Genomic DNA, 14,977 nt, shown 5'->3' with positions numbered 1-14,977 from the left:
GTTTGATTGTTTCTTTCTTTCTTTCTACTCCTTTTCTTTTCCTTTGTTTTTACTCCATTTCTTTCTTTCTTTCTTTCTTTCTTTCTTTCTTTCTTTCTTTCTTTCACTCCATTTCTGTCTTTTTACTTCTTTGTTTGTTTGATTCTTTCTTTCTTTCTTTCTTTCTTTCTTTCTTTCTTTCGGTCCTTTTCTTTTTTCTCTCTTGTTTCAATCTTTCTTTCTTTCTTTCAACAATTTCTTCAGCTCATTCAGCATTGCTTTCAGCATTCACACCATTTCCATTCTTGGAAATGTTTTTTCTAGTTATTATTATTATTCCCTGCTGCCCTTCATCCGCCCGCCTCTCTCTCCTGAGACTCCGATCTACGGTCTAAATGGCGTAAAAAAAAAGTATTTATTACAGATTATTTTTCATCGGCCGTGCAGCGAAGGTGATGCATGACACTGATCCAGGAGCTACAGAACAAAACCAGACTCGTGTAGAAAAACTCGGCTTCACTACAATTGAATTTAAATTGGCTGTTTTCCATGAGGCGATTCATCACGTTGTGGAAAACAGCAGCAGCAGCAGCGGCAGAAAGACACCAACAAGGACGTTGTTCCAGCAGCTGTGTGATGAAACCACGGCAGCTCACCTGTCTTGAAGACCTCGTAGCGGACGGAGAACCCGGCCCCGTGGGTCTCGTAGTCGGAGACGAACTTGATGAGGAGCTGTCCGCCGCTGGAGATGATCGGGGACGGAGCGATCTTCCCGCAGAACTTCCCCAACATGGGCGAGCGCTCGTCGCCGCCGTTGTAAACCTCCACGTAGTCGTACCTGCAGCAGGAAGAGGAGGAGGAAGAGGAGAGGGAGACACAGGTGAGTTGGAGCTCATACAGTAGTTGTTTTCCACTGAGCGCTGCTGTTTGCTCCCTCTGCACTGTTGTTTTTTTTGTTTTTGTTTTATTAGACGCTCTCTGCTCACAGCTGCTCAACATATGCTCCAGTAATTGTTGAGTCTGAGTCTAATTTATCTGTTCACACGGCTCCTCCGGGCTGTCGACTGTTGATTAGTGCTGATACTATTTAAAACAGGTATCCTACTCTTTTTTCTTTTCTTTTTTTTTACACGTGAAACTCCAATTACAAGAGCACAGATGTTTAACAGAGAGCCAGTGTTACACATTAACAGCACAGGGGGGAAAGTGTGATGAAAGAGACGGTCATGTTGCAGTATGGGAAGTGTAGGATAAACAATCTGGTCTCGATATCTCAGACCTGGACAGATGTTTGTTTTTTTTGATCATCTATTACTGCAAAGAGGTTTGTTAAAAGCTGCTCAAATCTTTTCTGGGATGTTGTTGTTGTAAAGTGTGAATGTAAAAGAAGATAACATCTGGATTCTGTGCTAAATCGAGGCGTTTCCCCCTGAAATACCAGCACGGTCAGCTGACTGTGCCATGTTATGTTTTGTCTTCTCGATGCAGGTGTGGGAGCACGAGTCACGGCAGCTGTCTCCAATGAATTATGGAAGATTTTTTTTTTTTTTTTTTTTTTTACCATTGCAGCAGAAAATCAGAAAAGCATTTCACGGAGGAAAAAAGCAAAAAAAAACAACAACTGAAATGATTGTCAACAGCTGCATTCGCCTGGTGAAAAGATCAATATTATAGTGATTATCAGCACGTGAGGCAGCGTGATGTACAGTAAGGTACAGTGGATGTAATCTCAGTTTGTACAGCTAATGTTTGAGATACCTGAGCCTCCTCAGCTGAAAAACGACCTCATATTTTCTGCTGTTTGCACGCACAAGAGATCCAACTGAGCCACTGAAAGTCTTCATCAGTCAGTGTGTGTGTGTGTGTGTGTGCGGACAGCGGCCTCATCCTTCAACCAGGCGAGCGACACCTCCTCTGTCCTCCCACTGTCCGCTCCACAACATCTCAAGTGTGTGTGTGTGTGTGTGTTTGTACTCATAAGTGTGCATCTGCAGTGTGTTTACATGAGTCCAAGTGCATTTTCAAGTGGCTGTTAGTTTGTTTATGTCACACGTTGAAGTGCACGTGAGCCAACAGCATGCAGAGAAGCCAGGTGACCTCAGCTCACAGGCCTCAGACCGACGCTGTAACGCTGACACGTCGTCAAACTGTCTCTCAGCTCAACGTTTCAACTACATCAAAGTCTCCGAAACCTTTTTACGACCCGTTCTCCTCCTGATTTGCATCCGTGCAAAATCCACTCCTGACTGACTCCAACACACACGTATGAGCTCTGACCTGCACCGCATGAGACGAATGTTTCCTCACAGTCGACGTCAGAGCAGCTCATTTGGCTTCAGAGTAGGGCTGCAACTAACCATTATTTGCATTATCGTTTAATTAAACGATTAATCGATTGGTTGTTTGGTCAATAAAATGTTAAGAACTGTTGAAAAATGTCAATCAGTGTTTCCCAAACCACAAGACGACGTCCTCTAATGTCTTGTTTTGTCCACAAACCAAAGAGAGACTCAGTTTATTGTCATAAAGGAACAAAGAAACCAGAAATATTCACATTTAAGAAGTTGAAATCAGAGAATTTTGACTTTTTTTCTTTAAAAAACTACCCAAACCGGTTATTCGATTATCAAAATAGGTGATTTCATAATCGATTATTGTTCTATTAATCGATTAATTGTTGCGGCTCGACTTCAGATTGTTTTGTAAACAAAGGTCACGACCCCACAGATTAATACTGTGACTCCTGGAGTCTCAGCTTTCAGTTTTAGAGCCACACTGAACTGTTGCAGATTTAGCCACAGGTATGTGGAAATGTTAAATGTCCAGTTATTTCAGGAAGATGAAATATTTAAGAAATATCTTAAATGTAAAAAAAAATCTAAGGTAATTGATAAGAAGAAGTTCTCCTGTTTGCTGCTGTGTCTACATATTGATGATCAACCAACCATCACACAAGAAAAGCTCAGCGCCGCAGCCTCTCCCTCTGATGTCATCTCATCTCAAAAGCCCAGAATTCAAAGCAGGAACAGAAACACGCTGCGTTTTCACTCTGTTATAAAACACTTGCTGCCACAGCCGAGTGCTTCCAGTTCAGGGTCGATATCCAGGGGCTTGTTAAAAACTTAACTGGGAAATGTAAGAATTAAATGTGAAGCAGCAGCAGAAAAAGAAGAGGAGGAGGAGGAGGAGGAGGAGGAGGATGGGTGAGGGTGGAGGGAGAAAACTGAACTGTGGCAAAATTAAACCTTTTTATCACGAGATAACTCCAGAGTGAAGACGACAAACCGACCTCTGTCGTCTCCACCGTGGAGACGCTGTGTGCTGTCGGTCTGTGTGTAAACAGGGTCGCTCGGATCAGATGTGTTTGATGTTATCGGAGCGGCTCGGATCAGACCGTGGAGATTCCCGACGGATAAAATCTGAGGCGGCCGACGGCTTCAGACCGAGAGGATGAGAGAAAACACAAGAAGATCTGAGCTCGGTACAGTCGCCGCCGCCTCCGACGCCACGGCAACAACATCACTACACTATACACTGTAAAAACCGGTGCGCTACATCTTAATAAAATAACTTAACATGACTCAAACGTCTCGTTCCCATGAGGTCAGCTAACTCAGGAATGAAAAGTAATAACTTAGTAGTTCTGGAGCATTTATGTGTTGTTGATGTAATTCCAGTTAATTTTCTATAAGTCGTCTTTATATCATTATAAAAATAAAGTCATGTTGGGGCAACTATAAGTATAGTTTGTTGTTTATAAATCAGTTCAATGTGAACAAGTGTGAGCTCTGTAAAGTGTAAAGACTTGATGTTTATTAGTTTTATTAGAATAAAACTTTTTCTCACTGGTTTTGAGCATATTTTGGGTTTTTTTCTTAACATATCTGACATTTTTTACCTTCAAGACATTTGTCTTTTATTACTCCTGTGCTGTGTGAAAGCACTTTGCAACTGTTTTGATACGAGCTACACAAATAAATCACATTATACAGAACCTGTAATACGATATAAGGAGCTGAGGAACCTCTTCCTGTCGCTGCTTCCAGCTGCAGAAACAACTGGGCCTGGTGCAACTCGACTGAAAGCTGCAGATGGGTGGAGGGAAAAACGTGGAGGAGCACGGACACATCAGCTGATGGTGTCCTTGAGCAAGAGACAGAAAATCTATAGCAGCTTCTGGGTGGGTGGGGGGGTTGATGGGGGGGGGGAGCTGAGGCCACCTCTGACCTTTCTAGGCAGGAGAACAGAGAGGTTTCCCTGAGGAGGCCGGTGTAGAGTATCAGCGCTGGTCAGCAGCAGCAGCAGCAGCAGCTCTCAGGTAGGAATGTGAGGAATGTATGTCTAATGAGACCCTTCTCTTCTCTTACAGATGCTCCGCAAATACAGACCGGACTCGGTTTAATGTATTCGCTACAGCTGAACCACAGATGACAAAAGAAAAAAAGAAAAACCTACTGTACTGTAATATTATTTCCCACAGAAGCTTCAGCTGCAGGTTTGGACAGAGACGAGACTCAAAGGATCCAACTGTTGACTGATGAATTTCCTCGTGGCTAACAGAATTACCGCTCAGATGGAAAGTTTGTTAGCTGGTGGGTTTTCAAAGAGACCCTCCATGGGAAAGTTTTGTTTTTTTCCCCCTCTGGCTGCATCTCCTGCAGACATCAGACACTTAGACGTTTCGGTCACTATACGGCCGAGACAAGATAAGACTTCTGTACTGTATGTCTGAGTGTTATCCTGGTGATGTTTCATGCCTGTATCGACCATAAAGCCCCTGAACACTGTTAACGAGAAGGTTTTGTCCAGTTAAAGCTCATTTCTATATATGACATCTAAATCTAAGTTTTTTAAATGGATGTTTTCTTTGGCATTTTGCCTTAGTTACATCATTTACACCACATCCTGACATACAGCGAGTGAGCAAATCGGCGACGAAATCTTGCGCGAAAGTGTCCTGAGTATATTTTATTGGTTCAAAATCCAAACCAATCAAATTATCGTGGGACGTAAACAAACTTCTGGCGCTATTTTCAGATTCCTGATACTTCCTTTTTGACATCTCCGAGTATTTTAATTTTTTTTTTTTTCAATGCAATTCTCTCACATTCTCCTGTCTCTGCTAACTCGCTTGTCAACAGGAGAAGAGAAACAAGAGAAACCTTCTTCTGTCAAGGTTTAACGCAGTGTTTTTCAACCGTGGGGTCACTTGTAATTCAAATAGGGTCGCCTGAAATTGAATAAAAAAAATTACTGATAAAAACATTTTTTTAACTAATTATTATTCCTTTTAAAATTATGATTAAAAACACCACACACAATCTTCAACTGTATTCTTTACCCCTACTTTCTAATCGAGTTCAAATAAAATGCAGCATGTAAAAATATCTGAGCTGGCGCATCTTGATTGACGGGTGGCCAGAAGTTTGTGGTGTCAAAATGGGGTTACAGGCCAACAACGGTTGGGAAACACTGGTTTAACGTTTGAAAAAGTTTTACTTCTAGCAGAAACCAGCAATAAGATAATAATAAAAAGGGGGCTGATCAATAATCAATTGATTCAAAATCTACCAGCAGCAGCAGTTGGTTCCTCTTCAGAATTGCAGTCCTACTAAACTCACTCCTCAGGCTGTAAAACTAACACAACGAGAGTCATTTACTTTGCTAACATCAACTTCCATGTTACTGCAACAAATATCAAATTAAGAAAAATAAACACATTTAAACCAATATCAAATTTCTCCACCGTCAAACACACACACACACACACACACACACACACACACACACACACACACACACACACACACACACACACACACACACACACACACACACACACACACACACACACACACACACACACACACACACACACACACACACACACACACACACACAGTGATTCTCAGGCAAAGTGTTTACACTGACTGTGTAAGTGCGGCGCTGACGGCTCAGGGCATCAACAATGTTCTCCATGTTTAAATCGAGGTGTCGGAGCCGGAGGTGTAAAACAACAACATCAACAGAAAGAGCAAAAAAAAAAAAACAATCTGTTCTTTCTCTCTGACTCTTATTTTTCTCTCCATCTTCTTCTTCTTCATCATGTGTGGACGGACAGTAAGTGCTCACCAGTAAAAGTCTCCGTGCCAACAACAGTGATGCTTAGGTGATGGCATATTTATTTGTAGTATCAAACTCCCACCTCGTTTCCCCCCTCCCTCCCTCCCCGTCCTGCCGTGTCTTACCCAGGCTCATAAAATAGGAGCCATAGGGAGGGAGGTGTGTGTGTGTTTGTGTGTGTGTGTGTGTGTGTGTGTGTGCATGCAGATGGCTCCACTCGTTCAGTCAGTCAGCGCAGGCAGCAGCCAGTCCTGCAGGCAGTCTGTGTTTACTGAGACAGGGCCCATTTAATGAAGTGGGTCTGTCTCTTCACACTCTAGTTAAGGAAGGAGAGTCTCTGAGCCTCTGAGTCTCAGCCCTGCAGCCTCCTGCTCTCTCTGCTCCGTGCCCTCACATCACTCATTAACCACACCGGCTATTTATGCCCTTCAAATGCAGCTGTCCGTAGCGAATGCCTTGCTCAAGGGCAAAAACAGTTGCCATTCCATCTGGGGGTGGAGGTGGAGGGGAGAGAAGGGGGGGGGGGAGCAGATGTTTGAAGTACCTTTTGTTTTTTGTTTTTTGCTATTAAACTGGCACTTCCTACAGAACAGTGAGAGCACACATGTAGGAAAATGTCAAGATTAATAAGTGAACCAGCGGCAGGAAGTTCAAGGGAAGGTCGGAGCGTGTTTTTAAAAGAAATGTCTTCATGAGGAGGAGATGGTGAAACTGGAAATCTGGAACAATTTAAGATAAATAGGATTTAAAAAAAATGTTTTTGTGGGTTGTGCAACTTCATATCACTGGCTGATATAAAAAAAAACCTCCTCCAGCTCAGGAGATGTAGCGATGCTGTTTTGACAATCTTCTCCTGCGGGTGCAGATTGATACTGTGCAGCTCACGGTTTAACATCTTCTACTTGAAGCGAGTTTTATTTTACTCTTTATAAACTGTCCTCCCCTGTGCAGCTACAATAATCCTCGTGAACGAAGCTCTGACTTTATGAAAAAAATGCAGATAAAGCTACGACACCTTCATTTGCACCTTAATCTGCCCTGAGTTTTGCCTCTCAGGCTCTTTGACCATACCATAACCAACATAACTAAATGATTGGTTGTTCGGACTCTATATTTAGTAGAAGATCAATACGGCGTAGTATAACAATAATTTGCATGGAAATGTTGTATCTATATACGCACACTGAGTATTTATCTGAACAGACTAAGAAGTTTATCTTATTAGAAAAAAACAGATGTTAACAAAGTTTTTATTTGCAGTTGAAAAAAGCCAATAAATCACAATATAGTGCAGAATATTGCAATAATATAAGATCAAAGCACAAGTATTGCGATAATGTTGTATTGCAGGGCCTCCCTTAATATTTACAGGGTATTTTAGGTCCTCTCTATATAACTTCATTCATGTATATGCATTTGTATATATTGTAATGTGTAGATCACAAACTTTAATGGAAATGTTGAAGAATAACTAAATAAATCAAGATGCTGGAGCTAAACTTGAGTGAGATGGTCGCATGAGGAGTTGGAGCTGAAATAATGGAGAAATAAGAAAAATGACAAAGCGGTGGTGATGAAGACAGGACGATACAGTAGAAAGCTCTGGAATAAGTGAGCTAGATGATTGAGATGACGCCAACCCCTGACCCTCTCAGAAAAAACCCACACTCTTGACCCTGACTTGACCTTTCAAGTAGCAGCAGGAAAGCTTCATCTCAAACATGTTATAGCCTCCGCAGCGTTTAGTTTCCAACATGGCCGAACAAACAAACTCTCTCCTTCATTCAGACGTCACAGCGTCGTCCGCACAGATTGATGAGTAAATGATTTATAATCCAGCCAGAGCCCAGCGCTCCGACCGCAGCGCTCCGACCGCCGAGCTGCCAAGTCTAAAACAAATGAGGATGTGGCAGATTACCACTTAAAACAAATCGCATCCAGAAGGAGAGGGGGAATTTTCTCACAGTCCCACATTCCTCCTGAGCTACTGGAACGCCGAGGCCAGAGCCGACACACCCACACCCACCACCACCCTGCTCCACTCGCCCATTAACTCATTGGCTGCCATTGACGTCTATAGACGTCAATCTAATTACAACCGTTCACTGCCATTGACGTCGATAGACGTCAATTGCGTTTTTCAACGGGAAGGGCTGGAGGAAGGTCTGGCGGAGCTTGTCCATCAATATCAGGCTTGTAAACTAGTGTAAAGATGTGTAGCGGCCTGTAGGGGGCAGCAGTGCCCTCTTTGGATGAGAGATCAGCATGTATTACGGTATGAGAAGAAGAAGCGAGATGACAAGAGATATGCTAAAGAAACTTATGCACGGAGCCTATGTGTTCCGCACGTCGGCACATTATGTACCGTGTGTGTCGCGGTAGTTCGGAGAGGAAGAGGGTCGCGATCGTGAGAAAATGACGGAGATCATTGAAAAAGACACCGACGACCGACACCGACGCTGGACACCGGCGATCAAGCCGGGCCGAGCGGCCGGTGAGAGCAGCAGCTGACGGTCACAGACAGACCAGAGCCCAGCTCAACTGACGGCTCGGTGGACGTGACCCGAGCGATTCCATCCGGATCAACCAGGAGCAGCAGAGACTCGTCCCCACGCTCCAGAAAGACATGAAGGTAATAATATAATACATCAATGGTAAAAATAATAAAATAAACTAACTTGCTAGCGAGCTAACTTTTACTGCTTAGAGAAGGGCGGATCGCTTTGATCGGAAAGGTTAAAAAAAAAAAAAAACTCCACATCACACTTGACTACATCTAAGAGATGTATTTTTATGGTAATTCTATATATTTCTATAATTTACAGGTGTTGGATCGAGCAGTGGTCGACCATGGGGCAGAGGTCATGTGACAGCTACAAACGTACAAAAAAGTTAATGCATTTTTACTGATATTTGTAAATAAATTATTATTTTGCCATCAAAAGTCCTTTCTCAGTGTTGTTTTTGTTGTTTTATAGAAGGAAAACACTGTTCAGATGTGTGAGGTGTCACTAAAGCAAAAAATATCAACGTCAAAGTCACTGTTCTGCTTGACATGTTTCTTTCCACAAAAAGCTCGTTTTCTCAGTGTTTTGGTCAAAAACTGCTGTTTTTGGCGAAACCAGCCTATGTTCTACTGCTGTTTACAAAAGAACGGAAAAAGGTAGAAACAAACTTTTTTTTCCCTATTGAACAAAGAGAGTCTACTTTTCTCTTGGTAGTTTCGGTGTTTATATAGTCATAGAACACAATATTCTGTGGGTCTTATAAGATCGTTCAAAATGCTCTAAAATGGCTGGCAGTATGGGGCTCTCTGCTCTGAAAATGGCTGGCAGCCAATGAGTTAAAGGGATAGTTCAACATTTTGGCAAATTGGCCCATTGCCATAGCAGTAGGTTCGTTACCTTTAATTGTCGGTGCAAGCTGTTTTTAGAACGGCAGAGCAGAGCTGTGAGCTGCTCAGAGCTACGCAATGGAGGCTCATGGGATTTCTTGGTTTCCCTCATCAAACTCATCAAACTCATCAAATACACAATCCAACAACTCCACAACGCTCTGGTGGACAAGTTGTGACCTGCACATTCACCACACTATGAGATAATAACACAACGTTACCAGACAGAGTTGTTTTAGAGGGAAATTCATGCAAAACCACTGATGCTTGTTGCCTTCAGGGACAGTTTTTCATCAAGCAGTCTCTGCATTTACCTCTACAACAACTCTGTGTGGTAACGTTGTGTTATTATCTCATAGCGTGGTGAATGTGCAGGTCACAACTTGCCCACCAGAGCGTTTTGGAGTTGTTGGATTGTGTATTTGATGAGTTTGATGAGTTTGATGAGGGAAACCAAGAAATCCCATGAGCCTCCGTAGCGTAGCTCTGAGCAGCTCACGGCTCTGCTCCGCCGTTCTAAAAATAGCTTGCACCGACAATTAAAGGTAATGAACCTACTGCTATGACTATAGGGATTATGGCAATGGGCCAATTTGCCAACATGTTGACCTATCCCTTTAACATGTTGTGTTGTTTTGTGGTGTGTGCTAACTCTGTAACCTACATCTGGAAGGAATCACAGGAGCGTTTATGAGGTGAAGTCGGAGCGGTTGTTAAAATGTTTTAAAAAAATTCACCCCCAGCACGGTGAAGCTAAAGGAATGACTCAGTGTTTCTACAGGGCGGCGGCAGCGGCGGAGGCATTTCACACCTCCTTTTCCCTCCTCCTCCTCCTCCGTCCATCATTTATTCCATCCACCTTCTCTTTCCCTTCATCTGGATTTGTCTGTCTGTGCAAACACTGTCTGCTCCGACCTCCACCCTCCTCTCCAGACGTTCGGAGATTCTTCCGAGGGCTCGCGCTCCTCCGTGAACCGCCCGCCTGGCACGAGAGGAAACACTTCAGACGCTGAAGCCAAACCAAAAGAGTTTCAGTTCAGTTCAGTTCAGTTTAAAATCTGATCCAGCACCGGCAGAAAGTTTTTTGTTCACATGTGCACTTTTTTTTTTTCTCCAGCAGTGGTTTCTTTAAAAAAAAAGCTCAGCAAAAAAAGACGTGAAACTGAATGTGTGAACCAGCTTCATGTGTGATACATTGTGTTGTGTAACCAGCTACAAAATTGAAATCAGTTTTAATGTTGTGGCTGATCAGTGTAAATCCCCCAAAATGTGATTATGTGAGCAGATTAATGTCCTCACAGTGTGACACACACACACACACACACACACACACACACACACACACACACCAGGACGCCGTGGGCTCTACACTGTTCAGATTTTGTCTCACATGAGTGGTTTCTGTGTTTTAGTGCTGATAAACTCAATCTGACCAGTCGTTTTGGGCTCTGCTGGGAGGCTACAGATGGCACGTGTGTGTGTGTGTGTGTGTGTGTGTATGTGTGTGTGTGTGTGTGTGTGTGTGTGTGTGTGCGCTTGTGTGAGTGTGTGTGTGTCATGTCTGAAAACACACGACAACGCCACCTGCCATCTTCCCTGTTTCTCACCTCCCCCGTGTTCCCCAGGAAACCTCCATCATCTCCCTCTCTCACCGTCTGATTCACTCACACACTCGCGCATGAGTAGCTACACACCGCACAAACACACATACACCACACACACACACTTGCACAAGTCCTCACTCGTATTGATTACACACTACTACATCATAATGTGTTTAAAGCAGCTTGAATGAGACGGACTTCCTGTTCATTCTCTGATGGATATGAGTGGGTTTCTCGAGGCATTATGGGAAAATGAAGAGCTGAGCGAACCGTCTTGTTACGGTGTGAAAGTGAGAACGAGGTAGTTTGTGTGTTTACATCGTCCCTGCTGTGGCTTTTTTCTTGTTGTTTTGTTTTTTTCATTTTGAGTGACTGGACAGTGAAACCGGACGTCAGCTTTCACATCCTGACTCTTTCGTGTGGTTCAGTTTCGGCTTCACAAGCGCTGTGGTTTAGGTTTTTTGGGGCAGGACTGTGTGTTTGTTTAAAGTTTTAATAATAACCATGTAAAGTCAGTGTTGACTCTCAATATTTAACCAAGACCACAAACTTTTTTCCTTTTTCCTCACCCTGCAAGCTGTCGGTGCCTTAAAAAAAAAATGCGATCTGTTTCTTGAGACTTGACGACGTTTCTTCATGCTGTTCTGGACGTTAACAACACAACAACACAACCTGGTTGTCGTGCGTTTGTGGCTGAAGAAGCCACAAATGAGCACATGACTCTTCACTTTCACCCACTTCTCTCTCTAATTTAAACCCAAAGACAAAACTTCACCCACAAACTGCACTTTAAATAAGTGAGGAGCAGAAAAGACGGCCTCATTCTCCAAAAACGTCCTCGAACTCATCACCAAAACATGCTCCTCACACACACAAATACACACTACGCTTTGAAATATTTTTGTAGGAATAATCACTTTGACTGGTGACACCCGTTCACCCACTCACACTTCATTTATGCACATTTACGACTGTTTATCCGACGCTATAAAACCAAATTTCACAACAAACCGAACATCCAAGAAAACCCAGGATCTGCAGCGTGATGATTAAGAGCGCGTCCAAAACACTGAGGAAAATGTATTTAGGCGAATCCTATTAAAACACACACACACACACACACACACAAACTTGCAGCCACAAAGACCTGCTCCTCTGCCCGAAAAAAAATAAATTGGGCCAAGCAGCAAAAAGTATGAATATCCTCCTCCTTCACCTCGGCCGTGTAGATACAAAGCGGCGGCAGAGCTATCCTGCTGGGAAATTAAAACGCAGACGTGGAGGAGGTGGAATTTGTTCTCATTTTGGAGGCTTTAATCCGACAGAGGAAGGAAGGAGAACGCTGAATTTATTTTTTATTTTTCCTCTTCCCCTTTCGTCTTTTCTCTCTTACACAGTTTGGGGGACCCCCGAGGGATGAAATGAGATTTGGTTTGAGCTCATTGGGGTTTAAATGTGCAGAAGTTATAAAGAGAAATAAAGTCAAAGACGTCGTTTTGCAGAGAAAAGTTCCTCCGAGGGTCAAAGTGTGACTGCGCGTGTCGTGTTTTCAACATGCAATAATGAAAAGAAAACCCAGAGGTGTGTGTGTGTGTGTGTCTATGAGGGGTTTTCTGGTTCCCAAACCCGGTTTTGAACCGGCAGCAGCAGCGCCGTTCAGACTGAAAACATAAACAAGTTCACAACCTGAAAAGTTGGTTCTCGAAGAAACCAAAAAAATTGTTGTTTTTTTTCTGCGAACCGTGATATTATCAGTGGGCGTGTTTTATTCTAGGCTGTGAAGATGAGGAGGAGAAGGCAGCGAATGACAACATGGAGAAAAATAATGTGTCGTGGACTGTTGAGGAAACTAAATGTTTTGGTGGCGATTTATTGGACAAGTACAGGATTTCAAGAAAAGCTAGAAACAAAGTTGTATGAATTTCCCTTCGGTGTTTAATAAAGTAAAGTAATTCCTATCTTTGAACTTGGGGAAGATATGGACGAGGCTGGGTTCACTCCAACACCAGACCAAGTGACTTAAAGCAGAAGTAAGTGATATATTTGTGTTAATATAAGTCTTAAATAGTTATATCTTCCGACAGCAATCACTTACATAGAGTGTTTGGACTGAAACACGGGTCTGTCAGTCCCTCTGCTCTGCTCTGAGCCGAGGAGAAAACATTTATCGTATCCTACAGTTTTTATCCAATGAGGAGAGAGAACGGCATGCAGGGCTGTGTGTGTGCAGCCAAGGGACGCCGTGAATGTGGTGACGTAGGGACGAGGACTGTTATGGTGCGTTCAAGGAAACTCGTAACTCGTGTTTTTCCGACCTGTGAAGTCATACCAGTTCGATCTGGTACGAGTTCACGGGTCGGAAGTTACGAGTGGCCGTTATAGTGACTTTCACCGGTAAAACAGGTCGGAAAAACACGAGTGGGTTGCCTGGAACGCTACAAAGTCGTAAGTTGTGACTTGAAGCTGTAATTTACGGTTTCAAAAGCCTGCCTGGAACGCAGCATTAGCGAAAACTACCGGATCGCTTACTTCTGTTTTAAACTTTACAAAAACAAAGAAGGATTACTGAGACAGCAACAAAGCAAAAATCTTGCAGCAATGAAAGCAGCAATGTCCAGAGGCTTCAGAACAGAACCAGACGCGAAAGACAAGCAAAAGTTGAATCTGCCACCTCAGATCTGTCTCTCTACGTACTGAAACTTTAGACTTGAATAAACACAGGAGGGCGTTTCCCCCCCTCAGTCTGAATTTGGAGAAATCCCCCAAAAAAACCTCTCCAACGTCTGCACCTGAGAGACTAGGGCGGAAAAAGCCTCTTGGTCAACCGACACCTCTGTGAGGCGACTTCAGGCCAAAGCAATAAACACTGTGTCACTTTCACTGCACTTTGACATGTGTTAGCTTTCCACAAGTTCATCTATATTCCCCCCGACCCGACCCCTCCCGACACATACATCCGTCGCCCCCCTGGTTCCCTAAAACATGTGACATTAATTATCCGACTCCAACATTCAAGACACACAAGCAGAAAAAGTCCCATGAGGCGCTGCTACAGTTTGGCAATCAGAGAGCGGAGCTGACAGACAGAGAGACAGAGAGAGGGAGGGAGGGAGATAGAGAGATAAAGAGCAAACAGTTGGACGTTGTTAAACAGCCTTCATTTTTTGGAGGGAAAAATGTTATTGAGCAATAAAGCCGGCTGGTGCTACGACTTAATGAGCAGCATTTGGGGAAATAAAGAAAGTTAAATGGAGATTAGCCCATTTGCCAAATTAGCTTTTTTTTTTTTTTTTACTTATGAAAACACTTCTTCCTCTGTTCTTCGGGGGGAATCGCTGGCTCCAGTTTGTGTTGGTGGGAAACATGAAGAGAGCGGGTTAGGACTCACCTGTCCTACATAAACACATGAAGGTGAAGACCAACTACAGATGACTTGAATTAACAAGCAACAGCATCAAAGCATCTCATTACTTGTTAAAGATCTGCTACTATGATTTAAATGTAGAAGCTTGGGAAGAAAAGCACGGCTCATAAGTGCAGTTTAAATTAATGTTTTATATGATATCCCCTCAACTGCGGTTATTAGTTACTTCACAGATGAAGAAAACTTTATAAATGTCTTAAAGATCTGAAGTTTTTCTCGTGTGATGAAGTTGGACGAAACATTAAAATGCTGCTTATGCGATAAAGCCTGAATAATTTAACACAATAAGAGGCCGTTCCTCATGATAAAGAGCGTCGGATCAAAACCTAAGTGCTCTTTGCTGTTAATGCAGGAGAAGATGTGTTGTGTTGTGTTGTGTTATTGCTCCTCGGGTAAACGCTATAAACATGACAACCACGACTTCTGTGATAGTTTCCAAACCATGTTGTGTTT

General features: G+C 43.1%; 1 protein-coding gene across 1 annotated transcript in view; it reads right to left on the bottom strand.

Moving 5' to 3' along the window:
• The window catches only part of LOC311000279 (neuropilin-1a-like), a 101,559-nt gene that overhangs the window by 72,741 nt on the left and 13,841 nt on the right, over positions 1-14,977 (bottom strand). The window contains exon 3 of the mRNA XM_083990948.1: positions 636-817. Within this exon, the coding sequence (XP_083847074.1) occupies positions 636-817 (182 nt within the window). The remainder of the gene's footprint in view (positions 1-635; positions 818-14,977) is intronic.

Source organism: Trachurus trachurus, assembly GCF_905171665.1.
Source record: "Trachurus trachurus genome assembly, chromosome: 17".
In the NCBI taxonomy this organism is placed as follows: Eukaryota; Metazoa; Chordata; class Actinopteri; order Carangiformes; family Carangidae; genus Trachurus; species Trachurus trachurus.
This window is presented reverse-complemented; position numbering and strand designations above follow the sequence as displayed.